General features: G+C 40.1%; 1 protein-coding gene across 1 annotated transcript in view; it reads right to left on the reverse strand.

Annotated features, from left to right (window-relative positions):
- PDX1 (pancreatic and duodenal homeobox 1) overlaps positions 1-19515 on the reverse strand; it is a 35389-nt gene extending 15874 nt beyond the window's left edge. The window contains exon 1 of the mRNA XM_077298282.1: positions 19011-19515. Coding sequence (XP_077154397.1) covers positions 19011-19404 — 394 coding nt within the window. The 5' untranslated portion in view covers positions 19405-19515. The remainder of the gene's footprint in view (positions 1-19010) is intronic.
- Between the last annotated feature and the right edge of the window lie 681 nt (positions 19516-20196).

The raw sequence follows: 20196 nt of genomic DNA on the forward strand, positions 1-20196 counted from the left end.
GCTCAGTGTGATTACAAACACCTCAAGCACTCAGTGAGGGGAAGTAGAGCTGAGCTTCATTACAAACACCTCTGCAGCACTCCTCACACAGGCCTGTCAGCTCTGTCCCTCCTGCTACACTGACTGCTGTGAGATAAAAGCTGATTGTGATTGTAATAATACGTAGCTCTGCTGTAGCTGTAGACATCGAGGCTATTTGTCATTACATGTCTTGCTAGAGAATATTTTTCTAATCTTCTGGAGTGTTCTTTTTTCATTTGACTGATGATGACACATGCTTATGATTGGCCAAAATCATGCAGAGGAAAAAGTACACATTCCCAGAGATGAATTTCTGGTAAGGTCCAGTTTGGCTTATGATAAATTGGAATCTAGACCTAATTAATATCTCTGCCACATAGACTACAAATATAAAATAAAAATTACCATACTTTTTATTCAGCTTTTCAGCCACTATGCCATAATGTGGCCAATTCAACATAGTCAAACCAGTGAAAGGTTGTCTTTAAATGGCAAAGTCATGGAAATGGGACAGTTCTGAGTCTCACAAATCAGAGAGATGGATTCGTTTTTTTAAAAAATGGATCTTTGTGGATCATTTAAATTATGGATCAATGTGCGGTCTGAAAAAAGTGGACAGCACACAATTGTGTCACATGGATGTGTGAATGTAGTATTAGACTTTACTAAAGAGGAACCAAAGGCTTTACTGTATTGTACTAGCAGCAAATATATCAAACCTTAAATCATTCCTGTAATAAAAATTGTGTCTCCACAACTTCCAACAGTCAATCTGAGGAAGCCAAGCTGCAGTGAAAGCATGAAACCAAGCAGCAGTGTTTGGAAGTGAAAAGTAAGGGAATGTAAGTAATCAAAATTTACTTTAGTCGGGTAAGACCTGAGATATAAATACATTTTAGCATCTAGTCAGGGATCCAAATTAATTTTAATACCTGGTCCATAGCAGCATTAAATTAGGCATCGTTTACAGGGGGCGATTTTTTTTTCTATAAAAAGGTGCCGATCATATACTCGTTTAATGTCCTATTCCCACAGGTGGATACAACTGTATGGGGACAGAACAACATTACTGGGATTGTTCTGTCCCCATACAATGTATCAGCAGCACATCCTGATGTGCTGCTGACAAGAAATAACAGAGCAATCAGCCGACGAATTAGTGCTTTGTGTGCTCGTTGGCTTATTGGTGGCATGTTTACATAGGATGATGATGGGTAGCATTAATTGGAAAACTATCGACCTGTATAAATGTAGGGGTCTTTCACTAAGGTCTTCATTCATTTAGAGGTCTAAATTTATTTAGAGGAATGGGTTAGGGGTTTAAATTAATTCCAGGATCTGAATAAATTTACGTGTTCAATTTACGAGTTTACATTAATTTTGCACTCTGACCTTGGGGTCTGATTTTATCAAAGGATTCAACATAGGTTCTAATAAATATCGAGATCTGATTTGATCTACGTGATTGGATTTGAAGTCTTGATTGGGGTTTTCACCCATGCCCCCATCCTGTATTTCCTGATTATTTGGATGGTTGTGTGTGGTACCATCGTCCAAGCATGTTCTGCTAATTTCTTGGCTTACTTTTTGAATTTTACCTTCACAGAAGTGGTGTATTTTTGTTTAACACATCGCAGTCTGAATGTATATCTTAACTTACACATAAATATGGTAAATGCTTAAGAGGACATTAAAAATTTTTCAGTCGATCAAAGCTTCTAGTTCCAACCCTGGTAATTTCTCATAAATTGAGCTAAAATTTTTACCAATGATCAGTGCTTCCATCAGGCACGTTTACCTCACCCCACAATCAATCAATCTTCTAGACCCTTGGACTTTTCTGCTTAGTTCCTTTTTGATGTTCAGTTGAACTTGTATAATCCAGTTTTTCATGTTCAGCAATTAAACTTTAGAATTTATTGATTCATTAGGAATAAAACCCCGCACTGAAGTAATAATCATTTGTCAGTTCTGACTTTTGTATGATTAGATCTTGGAAAACCCAATGACAATAAACATGAAAGTTTAAGCAGTATCTGGAATACTATTAAATAGGAATCAACTGCTTTCATTTACTATTTTGACGTCATTTATAGTTAATCGTGGATTAATTACTTATTTTCACTGTCGATTTTCCAGCATAAAATAACAGTACAAAGCTATCAAATTATTGTATCGGTATTTCAGTGATACATTTGTGTGTGATACATCAGTACTAAATAGTCTAAGTTGGTGAAGTGAGAAAAATATAGGCAGAAATTAAATTTATGGGATTAAATAATTGAAAATTTCTGGTGCAAGCATTTACCTTTGTAGGTCACATGCTTAATGAAAGTAGTCTACCTGTGTGCAATCTAAGTATCACATGCCGGTCAGTATATGCACTTTACCTTTTCTGAAAGGGAACAACACCATTAAGCAGGAGGCACCACAAACCAAACACCATGAAGACCAAGGAGATCTCCAAAAAAGTCAGGGACAAAGTTGTTGAGAAGTAAAAATCAGGATTGGGTTATGAAAAATCATCCCAATCTCTGATGATTCCCTGAAGCACCATCAAATCCATTATCATCAAATGAAAAGAACATGGTACCACATCAGACCTGCCAAGAGAGGGCTGCCCACCAAAACTCTCAGCCAGGGCAAGGAGGGCATTAGAGACAACACAGAGACCAAAAGGCAACCCTGAAGGAGCTGCAAGTTCCACGAGTTCCAAGCAGAGACTGGAGTATCTGTCCATACGACCACAATAAGCCGTACACTCCATAGAGATGGCCTTTATGGAAGAGTGGGCAGAAAAAAAGACACTACTTACACACAAAAATTGTAAGGCTCTTTTTGAGTTTGCCAAAAAACATGTGGGAGACTCCCCAGATGTATGGGAGAAGGAGCTGTGGTCAGATGAGACCAAAATTGAATTTTTTGGCCACCAATGTAAACAATATGTCTGGCGCCAAACGAACACAGTTCATCATCCCAAGAACACCATCCCCAGAGTGAAACATGATGGTGGCAGCATCATACTGTGGGGATGATTTTTTGAAAAAAGTTCAAGTTGAGGGGGAGACGAATGGTGCGAAATACAAGGGTATTCTTGAGCAAAACCTGTTTCAGTCTGTCAGTGATTGGACAGAGGTTTACCTTCCAACAAGACAAATGACTCAAAGCATACTGCTAAATCAACACTTGAGCGGTTGAATGGGAAACGTGTAAATGATTTGGAGTTGCTTAGTGAAAGCCCAGATCTTAATCCAATTGAGAATCTGGGTTCAGATTTGACTATTGCTGTTCACCAGAGGAAACTTGAAGAAGCTGGAGCAGTTTTGCCTTGAGGAATGGGCAAAAATCCCAGTGACAAGATGTGGAAAGCTCATAGATACTTATCCAAAGTGACTTGCAGGTGTAATTATCGCAAAAGGAGGCTCTAAAAAGTACTGACTTTAGAGGGTGTGAATAGTTATGCACATTGAAGTTTACAGATATTTTGCCCTATTTTATGCTTGCGTAACAATAAAAAGAAATCCAAATGTTCACAATTGTAGGGATGTTCTTTACATGAACTGATGGAAAATTCAAAAAAATCCAGTGAAATTTCAGGTCATGAGGTAGCAAAACACGAAAAATGCCAAGGGGGGTGAATTGCGTAAGCCACTAATTAACAAAACCTGAAAAATCTACAAATTCAAATAACACCTTGTTCCCTTCCGTAAATATTACAATATTAAAAATAAACATTTTTAACATCAGAAATTTTAATATTGCAATATTGTACTACATCTTACAAGGTAAAAGCTGTAAAAATAAAGAAAAGTGCCCAAAAATTGTTTTTATAAAACACTTTGCCACGTGAGCGGTTACGTGACCAATCAGAAGCCGCGACGTCATTGAAGGCCCTTCACGCGCTCATTCTTAGGAACGGAGGCTCCCGGTTACATCGGTAAGGTCCAGGGGCCGCCGGAGAGGTGAGTATATCCATATTTTTTATTTTAATTCTTTATTTTACACATGAATATGGTTCCGATACCTATTCCCGATACCACAAAAGTATCGGAACTCGGTATCGGAATTCCGATACCGCAAGTATCGGCCGATACCCGATACTTGCGGTATCGGAATGCTCAACACTAATAGTTAATATTAGATGGATAATGGAAAAGGCCAAAGAAAACAAGGAGATTTATTTTTCTTTGGCTACAGCAAAGCCTTTGACCGTGTTGATCACCAGAAACTTTGGACTACCATGACGGATATGGGTGTGCTAATCCTTCGGATCATCCTCATTAGGAACCTTTATATTGACCAAGAAGCAACAGTCCAAATGGAACACAGAGACACTGCATGGTTTAAAGTAGAGCAAGGCATCAGACTAGGTTGCATCCTGTCACCATTTCTCTTCACTTATATTCAAAAGCTATTTTCAGGAAGGCTGGACTTGCCGAAAAAGAAGGAATTAAAATTGCTGGACAAATAAACAATCTTAAATGCGCAGACAATACAACATTGATAGAAACAAGCATAGATGGAATGAAAGACTTGTTACAGTGTCAAGATGGAGAGCTTGAACATGGGATTGTTATTCAACACAAAGATATTGATTACGTCCAGGTACGACCGGGACTCATTTGAAATAGATGGTGATGAACTGGAAGTCATAAAGGACTTCAACCTACTCGGATAGATGATTACTTAAGATACAGCAACGACACCGGAAGTCAATAGGAAAATATGAGTAGCTATGGGCAAATCAATGATGAAGTAGCTGAACAAGGTCTTCAAATTGAAGAAAATTTCACTGGCGATGAAGATATGGCTAGTACATTGGTTGGTCTTTTATGTGGTAACATAAGGAAGCGAAACCACCTAGATGATAAACAAACAAGACAGAAGAAGAATCAATGCCTTAGAAATGTGGTGCTGGAGAAGGATGTTTTAAATACCATGGATGGCAAGAAGTACAAATCAATCAATTTTGTAAGAAATCAAGCCAGACATGTCACTGGAAGCAAGGATCCCCCAAGCTACAATTTGGCTACTTTGGACACATTATATGAAGAGAGTAATCACTGGAGAAGGACATCATGGTTGGAAGAATAGATGGAACAAGATGAAGAGGAAGACCAGCAACCCGATGATTTGATACTATCAAGATAACGGCGGAGAAGACCCAGGTGGGCCTATCTAGGCTTGCACAAGATCGATCTTCTGATCAATCGTACATCCACCAAGTTGCCATGGTTCAAAATAGAGACAATGACTTTAAAAAAAAAATGTAGTTTTGATGAGCTGAAATTGTAGGAGAGAGGCTCCTTTTTCACTAAAGTGCCAAGTAAAGTGAAGAGATGAAATATATGGCCGGGGTCACACTTGCGTGTGTAATGCGAGAAACTCGCATCAATACCCGGCATCATAGAAATACATGCAGCCGCACGCTTTGGTCCCGAGTGCCGGCGACAGTGCCGGGTATTCATGCGAGAGACTCGCATTGCACACGCAAGTGTGACCCCAGCCTATAAGGAATATTGAATTCATATCGAATGGCTTCCATAAGAATCAGATTTCCTGCCAAGATTCGAACAATCTGCTGAATTCGAGACTCAATTATAACTAATGAAGTGGCATTGATCCACTGACAAATAGCACTATATGAGCAGAGTGGGTGTTCCTCGGCAGCACAGGTACACTTCTTATCTCATTGGTATGTTCTGAAAAGCCAATTACGACACACCCTCTATAAGTGTAAGTAAAAGGACGTACTAGTGTGCCACCTTTAATGGATAGTGGCCCTGAAATACACTGTGTGCAGAATTATTAGGCAAGTTGTATTTTGATCACATGATACTATTTATACATGTTGTCCTACTCCAAGCTGTTCAGGCTTGAGAGCTAACTACCAATTAAGTAAATCAGGTGCTGTGCATCTCTGTAATGAGGAGGGGTGTTGTCTAATTACATCAAAACCCTATATAAGGTGTACTTAATTATTAGGCAACTTCCTTTCCTTTGGCAAAATGGGTCAGAAGAGAGATTTGACGGGCTCTGAAAAGTCCAAAATTGTGAGATGTCTTGCAGAGGGATGCAGCAGTCTTGAAATTGCCAAACTTTTGAAGCGTGATCACCGAACAATCAAGCGTTTCATGGCAAATAGCCGACAGGGTCGCAAGAAGCGTGTTGGGCAAAAAAAAGGCGCAAAATAACTGCCCATGTATTGAGGAAAATCAAACGTGAAGCTGCCAAGATGCCATTTGCCACCAGTTTTGCCATATTTCAGAGCTGCAACGTTACTGGAGTAACAAAAAGCACAAGGTGTGCGATACTCAGGGACGTGGCCAAGGTAAGGAAGGCTGAAAAACGACCACCTTTGAACAAGAAACATAAGATAAAATGTCAAGACTGGGCCAAGAAATATCTTAAGACTGACTTTTCAAAGGTTTTATGGACTGATGAAATGAGTGACTCTTGATGGGCCAGATGGATGGGCCAGAGGCTGGATCAGTAAAGGGCAGAGAGCTCCACTCCGACTCAGACGCCAGCAAGGTGGAGGTGGGGTACTGGTATGGGCTGGTATCATCAAAGATAAACTTGTGGGACCTTTTCGGCTTGGGGATGGAGTGAAGCTCAACTCCCAGACCTACTGCCAGTTTCTGGAAGACAACTTCTTCAAGCAGTGGTACAGGAAGAAGTCGGTATCAATCAAGAAAAACATGATTTTCATGCAGGACAATGCTCCATCACATGCCTTCAGCTACTCCACAACGTGGCTGGCCAGTAAAGGTCTCAAAAAAGAAAAAATAATGACATGGCCCCCTTGTTCACCTGATCTGAACCCCATAGAGAACCTGTGGTCCCTCATAAAATGTGAGATCTACAGGGAAGGAAAACAGTCCACCTCTCGGAACAGTGTCTGGGAGGCTGTGGTGGCTGCTGCACGCAATGTTGGTCGTAAACAGATCAAGCAACTGACTGAATCTATGGATGGAAGGCTGTTGAGTGTCATCATAAAGAAAGGTGGCTATATTGGTCACTAATTTTGGGGGGTTTTGTTTTGTTTTTGCATGTCAGAAATGTTTATTTCTACATTTTGTGCAGTGATATTGGTTTACCTGGTGAAAATAAGTGAGATGGCAATATATTTGTTTTTTATTAAGTTGCCTAATAATTCTGCACAGTAATAGTTACCTGCACAAACAGATATCCTCCTAAGATGGTCAAATCTAAAAAAAAACCCACTCCAACTTCCAAAAATATTAAGCTTTGATATTTATGAGTCTTTTGGGTTGATTGATAGTTGTTGATCAATAATAAAAATAATCCTCTAAAATACAACTTGCCTAATAATTCTGCACACAGTGTACATGCTTTATACACTCACTGGCCACTTTATTAGGTACACCTGTCCAACTTCTTGTTAACACTTAATTTCTAATCAGCCAATCACATGGCGGCAACTCAGTGCATTTAGGCATGTAGACATGGTCAAGACAATCTCCTGCAGTTCAAACCGAGCATCAGTATGGGGAAGAAAGGTGATTTGAGTGCCTTTGAACGTGGCATGGTTGTTGGTGCCAGAAGGGCTGGTCTGAGAATTTCAGAAACTGCTGATCTACTGGGATTTTCACACACAACCATCTCTAGGGTTTACAGAGAATGGCCCGAAAAAGAAAAAAAATCCAGTGAGCGGCAGTTCTGTGGGCGGAAATGCCTTGTTGATGCCAGAGGTCAGAGGAGAATGGGCAGACTGGTTCGAGCTGATAGAAAGGCAACAGTGACTCAAATCGCCACCTGTTACAACCAAGGTAGGCCTAAGAGCATCTCTGAACGCACAGTGCATCGAACTTTGAGGCAGATGGGCTACAGCAGCAGAAGACCACACCGGGTACCACTCCTTTCAGCTAAGAACAGGAAACTGAGGCTACAATTTGCACAAGCTCATCGAAATTGGACAGTAGAAGATTGGAAAAACGTTGCTTGGTCTGATGAGTCTCGATTTCTGCTGCGACATTCGGATGGTAGGGTCAGAATTTGGCGTAAACAACATGAAAGCATGGATCCATCCTGCCTTGTATGGAGCATCTTTGGGATGTGCAGCCGACAAATCTGCGGCAACTGTGTGATGCCATCATGTCAATATGGACCAAAATCTCTGAGGAATGCTTCCAGCACCTTGTTGAATCTATGCCACGAAGAATTGAGGCAGTTCTGAAGGCAAAAGGGGTCCAACCCGTTACTAGCATGGTGTACCTAATAAAGTGGCCGGTGAGTGTATATCAATCAACATGCTTTATACATTAACCATCTGCAGTTACAGCCAAGTATAGGTTTGTAGTTGATGATACTTTGAGACTACTGTCAATTCTGGGAAAGCTGGGTTACAGCTCAGTATTGATATGTTCTGAGACTGCTGCTGACAATCTGAAAGCTGGGCTACAGTTCAATGATGATACTTTCTGAGATTGCTGTAAATTCTGGTAAATCTAGTTTTTCAGCCCAGTGATGATACATTCTGAAATTGCTGTCAACAATGGAAATAGAATTCATCATTATGCACTGAGATTGTTGCTGATGCTATGAAATCAGGGTTGCAGTTCGGTAATGATACTTTTTGGAACGGCTGCCAATGCTGGGAAGGCTGTTGATAATAGGAAAGCTGGGATGCAGGTCAGTGATGATACATGATGAGTCTACTGTGAAGGACTCATTCTCACATCCGATTAAATCAGACGAATGGAATCCGATGAAAAAAAATCACGAGATGGTCTCCTCCGCACTTGTGCTCGGATTCTCTGATGTTAGAGGATCAGAGCACTGAAGCTTTGCTCCCGCTTGCAGAAGAACAGGAGCCGACGGTCATTTGCATATCGCATCCGATGCTCGGATATAGAATGTGATTTGCTAGTGGGACCCCGGGCTGAAGCTCAGTGATGACACATACTAGGACAGATTTAGACTTTTAGGCTGGGGTACCACTAGCGAATCACATCTGATGCGATACGCTAAAGACACTTGACTCTTGCTCTGCTGCGATAAAGTCCTTTAATTGAAAGACTGACACAAACTCCTTTAATCAATCTTAATTAAACCATACTTACTGCATCACACATTCCTGTGACGCCACTGTCCCCTGCAAGGTAATTAAAATAAATAACATTCCTCACCTGTCCGCTGAGAAGATGATAATCCATTTGTCTCATGACAGGTCTACTTCTGCTACATCTAGATGGCAGGCTATATGGTTGCATGATGCAATTGTACAGCCTGCCATCCAGCAGAGACAATGAGCAGCCTCTGCTACCGCTGCTCAGTGTCTCACGGTGAACTCCTATAATCTGTCTGATGTCACCGTGAGCATGAGAAAGTTCTCACGCTCCCAGTGCTCTCAGAAAGGTCCTGGGAGTTCACAGCCAAAGAACTCACTTCACCTAAATTTTTCACTCTGTTTCATTGCAGCCATTCGGCAAATTCAAAAAAGTTCATTTTTTTCTCATTAATGTACACTCACCACCCTATCATGACTGAAAAAAACAGAAATGTAGAATTTTTTGCAAATTTATTAAAAAAGAAAGACTGGAATATCACATGGTGATAAGTATTCAGACCCTTTGCTCAGACACTCATATTTAAGTCACATGCTGTCCATTTCCTTGTGATCCTCCTTGAGATGGTTCTACTCCTTCATTGGAGTCCAGCTGTGTTTAACTAAACTGATAGGACTTGATTTAGAAAGGCGCACACCTGTCTATATAAGACCTCACAGCTCACAGTGCATGTCAGACCAAATGAGAATCATGAGGTCAATGGAACTGTCCAAGGAGCTGGCAAGGCATAGATCTGGCCCAGGTTACAAAATAATTTCTGCAATACTCAAGGTCCCTAAGAGCACAGTGGCCTCCATAATCCTTAAATGGACGAAGTTGTGGACCACCAGAAGTCTTCCTAGACCTGACTGTCCAGCCAAATTGAGCACTTGTGAGAGAAGAGACTTGGTGAGAGCGGTAAAGAAGAACCCCAAGATCACTGTGGCTGAGCTCCAGAGATGCAGTAGAGAGATGGGAGAAAGTTCCACAAAGTCAACTATCACTGCAGCCCTCCACCAGTTGGGCCTTTATGGCAGGGTGGCCTGAAAGAAGCCTCTCCTCAGTGCAAGACATATGAAAGCCCGCATAGAGTTTGCTAAAAAACACATAAAGGATTCCCAGACTATGAGAAATAAGATTCTCTGGTTTGATGAGACGAGGATAGAACTTTTTGGTGATTGTAACTAAGCAATATGTGTGGAGAAAACCAGGCACTGCTCATCACCTGCCCAATACAATCCCAACAGTGAAACATGGTGGAGGCAACATCATGCTATGGGGCTGTATCTTGTGTATGTGTCTAAACCTTTTCCTGTTTTTCGTGTTGCGTAGTCCAGAACTCTTAGGTCCTTTGGTGGTACTGCAGTATTGAAGCCGCACCTGTCGTACCTGAACCCTGACACCGCTCTTGCAGTACATGAACCCCGACACCACACCTGCAGAACCTAAAGCCTGATATTACTCCATCGGCAAGATGCCTGGCAGGTCACTGAGGGATCAGATAACAGCTGCCTATTGAAGTCTTTTGAGAGGAGGAGGAGGAGAGGAGAGAGAAGCAGAATGAGAGAGAAAGAAGCAGAGAGACCATGCTGCTCATTTCTGAAAAGTGTTTTATTTCTCTTCACCCCAGTGTTAGATTTACAGCTATACTACTCAATACTGTTGTACGATCTTCTTCATGCTGCTGCTGCACCCGAGCATGTGCTACAAAGAAGCGTGGGAGCAAGAATCCCTCATATCCATATATGCTGTGTGCAGCGCCCCAGAGTCCTGGTCGTTGCAGTACTGATGCTCCGCCGCTAAGGGGAGTGACGGTACGTCTCATGGCACTGAAGGAGTTCATCTGACCAGGTATCACAGACACCAATACACTTCATAGTCTGGCCTCCAGGGGGAGCAAAGGGCGCTATGTATTAGGCCACTCCTCACAATCTGTTAAACTGGGGGTTAGATAGAAAGTTAGAGGAGAAGCTGACTGGGTTGGAACCAGGCAACATCCTGTGGCAGAGGGTGTTGCAGGGGAAGATTCAGGGGGGTCCCTGTCAGGGGTGGGATCCTGACAGAGGCCTGGCGAACAGGAAAGAACGTTAAGGAACCGCGCCTGCACTACATCGCGGCGGTATCTCAAGAAAGGACAAGAACCGAGGTTTATTGTGGAGAGTGAGAAACGGGATCAAAGCGAAAAGGAGATAACACCAGTAGGAGTCGTGCTGTAAGATCGAGGCAACATCCTACTGAGGCGCGTAGCCGGTGGCTGGAACGCCGAGGAAGTATTAAGCTCCAAGCATTACTTCAAACCAAAGGCAGGACAGTTAATTTTAGGTTGGCTGTCTCACCAAAATCACCTAAGCAGACATAGGGGGCAATTGTGGGAGAGGGGCGACGCTAGGGTCCCGGAAGAACTCCAGGCCTACCCGTCATACGGGTGCGTCCTATTCATATCATCTGGGGGTCGGAGAAGAACATCAGAATAGACATAAGTTGTGGGAAAGAACATTAGAAACAGACACAACAGTTGTGAGGAGTATCCCGTGGTGCTCAGCAGGGAAGTACTACAACACACAGGCGCTAGAAGGTAGGCACAGATTTCCACCTACAAAGGGAACTCTGGAGGTGCCATCGGACCGGCCGGTCTCAGACAGCCCTGTTAACCGTACTCTGGATTGAGGACCTTGAAGCCTTCAGTAAAGAGGTAAAGAGACTGCAACCCTGTGTCCTCGTTATTCATCGCGACCTGCACCACGCACCACCACTTACAACTTTCATTGGACGCCCCTTAGCAGGGTCACGGACCGGGTCTAGCCACCGTGACAACCCCAGAACTGAGACAGAGAAGCCCGGTACCGAGTACCCCGCGGCCCTGCGTTTGGGGGCGCTCCACTGTGCATGGAGACATTGCAGCTAGTCCCCACCCACTAGCTGAGAGACAACTGAAATTTAGAGATGTAGCCTATAGAGGAGAAAATTGATGAAAAATACTGGATACAAGTCATATAATGGCCAGAACTAATGTTATTCCTTACATAGACAACATAACTGTTTTTTGTTTTTTTTTTGAAAAGTCAGGTGTGCTTTAACATTATCACTATAGTAAATGACCAAAATAAGCAGATTTTTATAGTGTTATTATAAATTTGTTGTCCATTTTTTTATTACAAGTCCCAGTGCTGAAGAGAATATACAGTGCCGTTGTAAGTACATCCTCTTCTGGTCATTGATATGAGCCTGATGGAGCAAATCACTGACTACAACAATGATGTGTTGGTCACTGCTGTAGACACTGATTAAAGAGTCAACCAGAGGGTAAAGAGACAAACCAGAGGGTAGTTTTTTTTTTTTTTTTTTTAGAATATACAGAAAGCAAGTCTGATCCAGCATTGCCTGATAGTTTCCATTACAAGGGGAAACCATGATACCAGTGTGAACAGATCCTAAAGCTTTGTTTACATGTGCATAATAACGGCCTCCATTTCTCATGGAAATCTTGAAGCGGTGCTGTAGTCAAATCAAGTGTGAAACCAGCCCTAGTCATGCGGCATTTAACTTTGAAAAGCCGGCCAGGAACTATACGTCTTGGATGACTAGTCTAGTTGGTCCTTGGTGGCTTCTCCCCACCCCACTCCCATAGAGGTCTTTGTCTATACTCACACATAGAAAGGACCCACCTCAGAGTGATCTTCTGAGACGCAGAATTCATAACCAAATTTTTCTGAAACGCCTGCAGATGAGCATATGCAGAATCATTTCAGTTTCATCCAGAAACCTTTTCCAATTTATCAGATTTTCATCCATGTGCCATTTTTGTGGGTGCATTTTTTTACATCCGTGTCTGATCCGTTTTCATACAACTACCTTAACAACATGTACGTGATCACATACAGTTTCCTAAGTTTATAACATAAATCTGTCCGCAAAAATCAGATGCCGGTCCAATTGTCCGATTTTTTTTCTTGCACCCACAGACTTCAATGTGTGAGTCTCACCCAAGACTTGGATGAAAACAATGCATGCTGCGATTTCTTTCCCACGGACACTCGGACTTAAAAAAATAAATTGTTGATATATATATATGCATAACAATATTGAACAACGTGTGACCACCGCCCAAGTCTTCTTTTAGTTATCTCTGAGCATTACTGCATACTCATATTTTCCAACTCTTAGGGTTCATGCACCTATGACACCTACTTATATATTTAATATATACAGAGAAAAGGAGGAAAACTGATATAAAGAATACAAGTGTCCAATAGAAGCATTTCATTATACTTTTCTTCTAGACTACTCATTTCCCTTCTTCTATTCTAAGGACAGGAATACAAAAATAATTACTTTGCGGGATTCGTTTGTCGACTTGCATCGTTTTCATGCAGAATGCTGCACTTTTTTGTCCAGCTTTTTTTTGGGCAGAATCTGTGACCCCAGGCTCCGACTCAGATGTGAACATATCTTTATCATTATTTAGTGTGAACTTTTCACTATTATGAGAATTTAAAGTTACAGACTACCCAAAAGAAAATACATTTTTGTACTCGTGTCCATAATATGCATAGAGATTTAAAAAAATGAACAAACATCTGTTTGTATAATTTAGGGATAAATTACAAGTTAAAAAAAAATCCTATTCTCATCCAGAAGAGTGAGACGATTTTGTTTCATAGGCCGGGGTCACACCAGCGTAGGGTACGGACGAGTGCTATGTGAGAAAATATCACGTAGCACTTGGACCAGTGTTAACCTATGGGGCAGCTCACATCACCGTTTTTTCTCTCAGGCGTATTCTACGTACCAGTGAAGTTACAGCATGCAGCGATTGTACGCGTATATAGTCCGAGTCTCACCAATGCAAGTCTATGGGTGCGAGAAAATATCGGACAGCACATGGACCATCCGTGTAACTTGCGATAAATAGGCACACATTTTCCTCATTTCAGCCCATTCAGCTATAAAATTCAACGGGGAAAAGCAGTGAGAAATGTAAAGCCATATGGATGCCATACGGATACATTGGTGAGAAAATCACATCATCGCATTGCAAACGCATTACACACAGATGACCAAACGGAAAAAATGCGACTCTCGGCAGGGAGACTCGGGCCGATTTTCCATACGGTAAGTGTGACCCCGGCCTTAGTGAAATCTCAGCATGCTCCAATTTTTTTCTCATGCAAAAAAAATCTGCACTGCCTCATTGAATAACATTGGTCCGGGCGCAATTCGATTTTTTTCTTGCCTTGCGCCCGTACGATTTATATGCTAATGTGGGCACACCTAAAAAAAAAAATTAAAAAAATATATATATATATATATCCGATCATTACAGGATGCATCGCCTGTCCAATCAGATTGCATCTGTAGAATGAAGAAATAATAATAATAATAATAATAAAGAAAAGAAAAGGCTATATAACTGATTTGTGTTGTATAGATCCATAACACAGCACCCATTTACTGCTATAAGCCATTGCTTCTCCCTGTGCTTCATCAGATGAACTATCACAGAGGTGTTCTCATCTATAGCTTCCAGAGAAGGATACAATGCCATGGGATGGCACCAAACTCTGCAGCTGTAAGTTCGGCACGTAGGACTTTGTCGTGTACAGGAGGCATTATACGGTCTATAAAGTTAATGAGGACCCAGGCCCACTTTGTATCCACTTATTCCTGATTAGCATACCTCCCTGTTTTCATTGGCTAAAAGTGTATTTGTAACCAGGATCAAGTGGCTGAACACAATACAAAAATGGGCAATAAATAACATTATTCTTCTCTGTGCCGCCCCATGTTTGCTGCCTCCCCAGGCAATTGTCTGGTTTTTCAACATGGCAAATACAGCTAATACCAACATACAGTCTTTATATTTATTAGATCAGTCACACCAGCGTATTTTCTCTCATCTGAGACAATAGGGACGATTTTACTAATCAACCTCATCAGCGTGTGAACCAATTTTCTCAGATGAGGAGAAGATGGAAAAAAAAAATAAATTCTCCATCTTCTCCATTTTGCGAGTCCGTGAAAATAGTAATGTAGTAGATGTCATCCACATATTCAACTCAGACATGTGGCGATTTTTTCCTCAGACTGGCTCAGTCCGTAGGAAAAAAAAATTTGACATGTGCGCGGCCCCATAGAATAACATTGGTCCGAGCGCAATCTGATGTTTTGTTGGATCACACTTGGCCCAAAAATATGGTTTTGTGCCCTGAAGACCAGTCATACTAATGAATTAGCTAATTAATACCAATGCTATTTTGCTATTTTTCTTGCTGAAGTCTCATATTGATGACTATGGAGGAATGTCAATAATGTAAGCTGCTAATAAAATTAGTACACTTATTTTAATCATTTATTAAAAATTATTTGATAATGTTCGGAAAACACAGGATCATTGTAAAACAAAATATTTTGTAATGTGGTGTCCTCATAATGATTAATCGATAAATAAAAATTCTATGAAAACTTGTCTAATAAATTTTCCTAACAATTTAATAAATTTAAAAAGCCATTATTATAGCAATTTCTGCTAAAATTTTAAATAGATTATTTTTTAGCAGCCTAATTATTCGTTTTTAAATGCTTATTATTTTTTATTTAATTTTTTTTTTTTTAATAAATATTTTATGCCCAAAAAGACAACAATATTCTAAGGTATTACAATACTTTTGTCTTTTTGGGCATAAAAGTATTTATGTAGATTTTTCTGGCTAACACGGTATCGGTACCACAATATAATTTTTTATTGTACATGATTATTATATTTTTATAAGCAATGGTTTCCAGTTTAAGCACTTATACTAATTATTTCATGCATTATTATGTATTATTATCATTTTTTATCATGTGTTTTATTCTGTAAAAATATTGAAATGAGATATTATTATATATGAAATTGGTTGATAAATATGGACCAGAATAATAAAAATCAAAGCATTCCAGAATATTTGTGTTATTTTGGTCTTACAATTATACAATTTTAACATATTCAACTTTTCAAATGAAAAAAAAATTAAAAAGACAAGATTGGAACAGTCACAGCCACATCTGCCCCATGTGGCAAACAAATTTACTTTTAATATTTCTGATCAGACATTTGATATTTTAAAGTGTGAATTCACTTTATTTTTTACAAAATTAATTAATATTTTTTTCTCCTTACACAATTCATCACAAATACCCCAGAAGAAAAAGAACAGATATAAAGGAAGAGCTGAGAATTATCACCGACAGTGAAGTTCAGGTCTCCTCTTATATATTGAATGAAAGAATTTGTATTTTGTACATGTTCTATGATTTTATGTGTTACGTGAGGAAAGATCTGCGATTATATGCAGCCTATTAAATTAAAATGTACTGAAATAATTATTTTTATTAGCAAAGTAGCACAATGTACGGTACTGACACACTGGTTTTACTAAAAACACTGCTCTATATATTATACATATGTGTGTATATATATACGCACCTATCTATATTATTATTATCATTGTTAAGTGTATAGCTATCTTAAGACATCCGTATACACGTGTACATATATTGCATATATTGCAGTATTGTCACAGAAAATCATGCAGCTAATCATTTCTACAGTAACTGATTTTCAGTCTACAATAAATTATTTTCTTTTTTTTTGTGAACTTGTAATGAATCCATAATACATGAAGGAAGAAATACTTTTTTTTTTTTCATCAAGTCAATTAGTACAAATTTCTATTTTATCAAAGTAAGAAATAGAATTTCTAATAAATATTTAACAATGTGTGCAAAATACTGAACTTAGTCTCAAACACGAATTACTACATAAACTACATGCAAATAATACATGTAGTAAAAATTAAAAACCCTCTCCGTACAACTAGAAAGGTTAAAAGTAATTTCTTAGATGTCTAGAAATCATTGTTCTTTTTAGAACATAAATAATAAACATGAATATTATGTGTATATGTGGTCAGTATATAAATGTCAAACATGTACAGCTGTCTCTCTCTGCATATTATATATTTTATTTTTTTTATTTTTTTTAGCGAGAGGGAGAGAAGAGAAAAATATATATATGCACCACAGTTTTTTTTTCAGGGTTATACAGTACATAATTCCTTGTCGGTCTCTGAATGTGACTCCCATGTGTTCTTGCTGCTTTGCTCCATTCTACAGGCCCATGGACAGGCACTGCGTTCCATTGACATAGTGAATGTGAGCTTGTGTATATGCATATTGTATACTGAGGGTTGTAGGGCAGCGGATATAAGACATATCTGCCAGGAAAATTACTAGAATATACATTTTCAAAACTATATTTGAACAGTGTGATTAAAAAAATATTTGCTTTGCAGGTGTGACATAAAGTGTATAATGGGACCTGCGATAACATTGTACCACGAGATAGAGCAATATTGTTCCGTAGCTGAACCCTCTGTATAGAGAGTCTGTTCCGATAACTGTCAGTCACGCTGAGCGTTTCCTGAAGGTGCATGTAGACTGGGAAAAAGACTGATGATGACGGCGTGTGATTGTGTACATAGGTATATGTGTATACTGTGTGCATGTAGAAATATGTGGGGGAAAACGGACATATGCGGAAATGTGTAGGCGTTTTGTATGTAGTTTGTATATATCCGTAATATTTTCATGAGAATATATACCATATATGCGCATTGAATAATCTATGTGTTGTATACAGACATCTGTCTGTTGTGTATGCTTATATTATATACTGTACTACTTCATTTATTTTTAACTGCTTATATAGCGCCATCATATTCCGCAGCGCTCTACAAACATCATCGCTGTCCCCATTGGGGCTCACAATCTACATTCCCTATCAGTATGGTCTTTGGAATGTGGGAGGAAACCCAGCAACCACGGGGAGAACATACAGAATACTTGCTGATGTTGTTTTTGCTCCTCGGATTTGTACCCAGGAACCCAACGCTGCAATGCTAACCACTGAGCCACCGTGCTGTATATATGTGTAGTTATGCCTGTTGTGTATGGATCTATGTATATATTGTATACTTCTATATGTGTAGTGCGGTGCCTGCCTGTACAGTTATCTGTATATATTGTATATCACGTGTGTAAGGTACAGTAGCTCTGTATTTGGATGTATTGTATATATCTGTAACTATGTCTTCCATTTCCTTATAGCTAGATATTGTTTGTGTAGGTAAGTGTATTCTATATGATGATATGGACAATCTATTTTACATACTTTATGCGTGTTATTTTATGTTCCATGTGAATATAGATCTAGCTTTACTTACTATTTTCATAGCTGAGCGTTAATTTTTTTTTAAACGTATGTGTCATCATCTTTATTAGGCTTGTGTATGTATGTCTGTTTTGTATGCTCATATCATTTATAAATGTACATAGTGTGTTATAAGTATACACACGTTCTTTTTATGCATGCTCGTATATATATATATATACATATATACACACACATACACGTACATACGCTAGACTTTGTGTACTTCTGTGTGTTCAGTATACTTATACTCTATGTAACATACTGTATGATATAATATATATATATATCTATATATACACACACGCAGTATGAGTATACTGAACACATGCATGTATTGTACTGTATATATGTGCTGCGTGATTATATACAGGCATCGTCATGTCCATTTTGGTGTAGAATGTGCACTTCTGTACAGGGCTGCTGAGGTTACCTTATTGCAATGGGCACACTCTCATCCGGTTACGAAGATGCCATGTGTTCTGATGCATTAGTAGGCGCCGCCATGTTATTAATTAATGCGCCATGATCCTTCTTGTGGATCTTTCTACTCATTACCATATATATTGTTGACGGATTGTAGGAATATTTGGACTTTCCTTTTCACAGTTTTAGTCATCCCTTGTCTGACAACTCTGTTATAACGCATAAGACCTCCTGACACTCACCTGTCCATTGTCCTTTCCAGCTGTGTGATTTGGTGGATTTCATCCATGGGAAAGGTAAAATGGTTCTGCTTCGTTCATCCAAGAGTCCCGGCTCGGAGTCCTCTGGATAAGGTATCGTTTGATGCTGGGGGTGAGGGATCCCAGAGTGATGATGATGGTGAAGATGGGGCACACCAGGGTCTTCTGATATAGGCGGCACCTCGTATGGCGAGATATCTGGGGGGCTTCCTGGATCCAGACTTATCATTGAATTGGAGTAGGTGGAGGGCTGCTGTCTTCCCATGTATAGACATGCTGGGGGGCTTGGGCTGTAAGCCTGGCCTTGGCTCCTCTGAAATGCACAAGAGTCCTTGTAGATGTGGGCTGTGGAGTAGTACTGGTCATCCGCATTCATGGCTGTGAGTGTATCAGGAAAACATAAGGAGCTGGATAAGTCCTCCTCTGTGAAGTTTGCACTGCTAGCTGACAGGTAAGCTTCACCTGCAGGGAATGGCCTCAGTGCTACAGCCACATTGGCTGCTCCTTGGCTCATGTGATTTGGCAATGGGCATCAGATGGGAGTGTCCTACATAAGATAAGTGCAGCTGTTTCACTCTTTCTTAGTGACCATTTCCCTATATTTGTCCCTTACTTTATATGTCACACAGGGGAATCGTGTATTAGACCTGGACACCATGCGCATCGGGTCACATTGTGAATGTGAACTGATTATCGGGGCTGATTAGGGATTACGGGCAGCATCTTGAGAGAACATGTGTTGTGCCGCAGTAGCTTCCTTCTGTACACCTGATCTGATAACCTATCAGCATATGGAGGGCTATCAGAGGAAAAGATAACACATGGAAGCTTTATTACCGGAATCTTTTTTAATGGTGTCCTTCACTCCACAGATATACATGTGCGATAGAGATGAGGGGATCGATCCTCGGAGGAACAAGATCAAGTCGAATTTCCGGAAATCTGAAATTTCACGCACATTCGAACAATCTGCGATAAGATTCGCGGTTCGCAGTTTAAAAAAAAAATGCTGCACACTCCGTGAGCGGGCCAATGGGATCTGACGTGGCAGCATGCGCACTTCCACATAATGCCTTGCGGCAATTTGATCACATGGTGTAGTACAGCCAATCTGGAGGGTTATCACTGGCGGTATAAAACATAGGGGCTGGCCAAAAAAGCCATCTTA

This window comes from Ranitomeya variabilis, chromosome 3 (genome assembly GCF_051348905.1).
Source record: "Ranitomeya variabilis isolate aRanVar5 chromosome 3, aRanVar5.hap1, whole genome shotgun sequence".
Taxonomy (NCBI): domain Eukaryota; kingdom Metazoa; phylum Chordata; class Amphibia; order Anura; family Dendrobatidae; genus Ranitomeya; species Ranitomeya variabilis.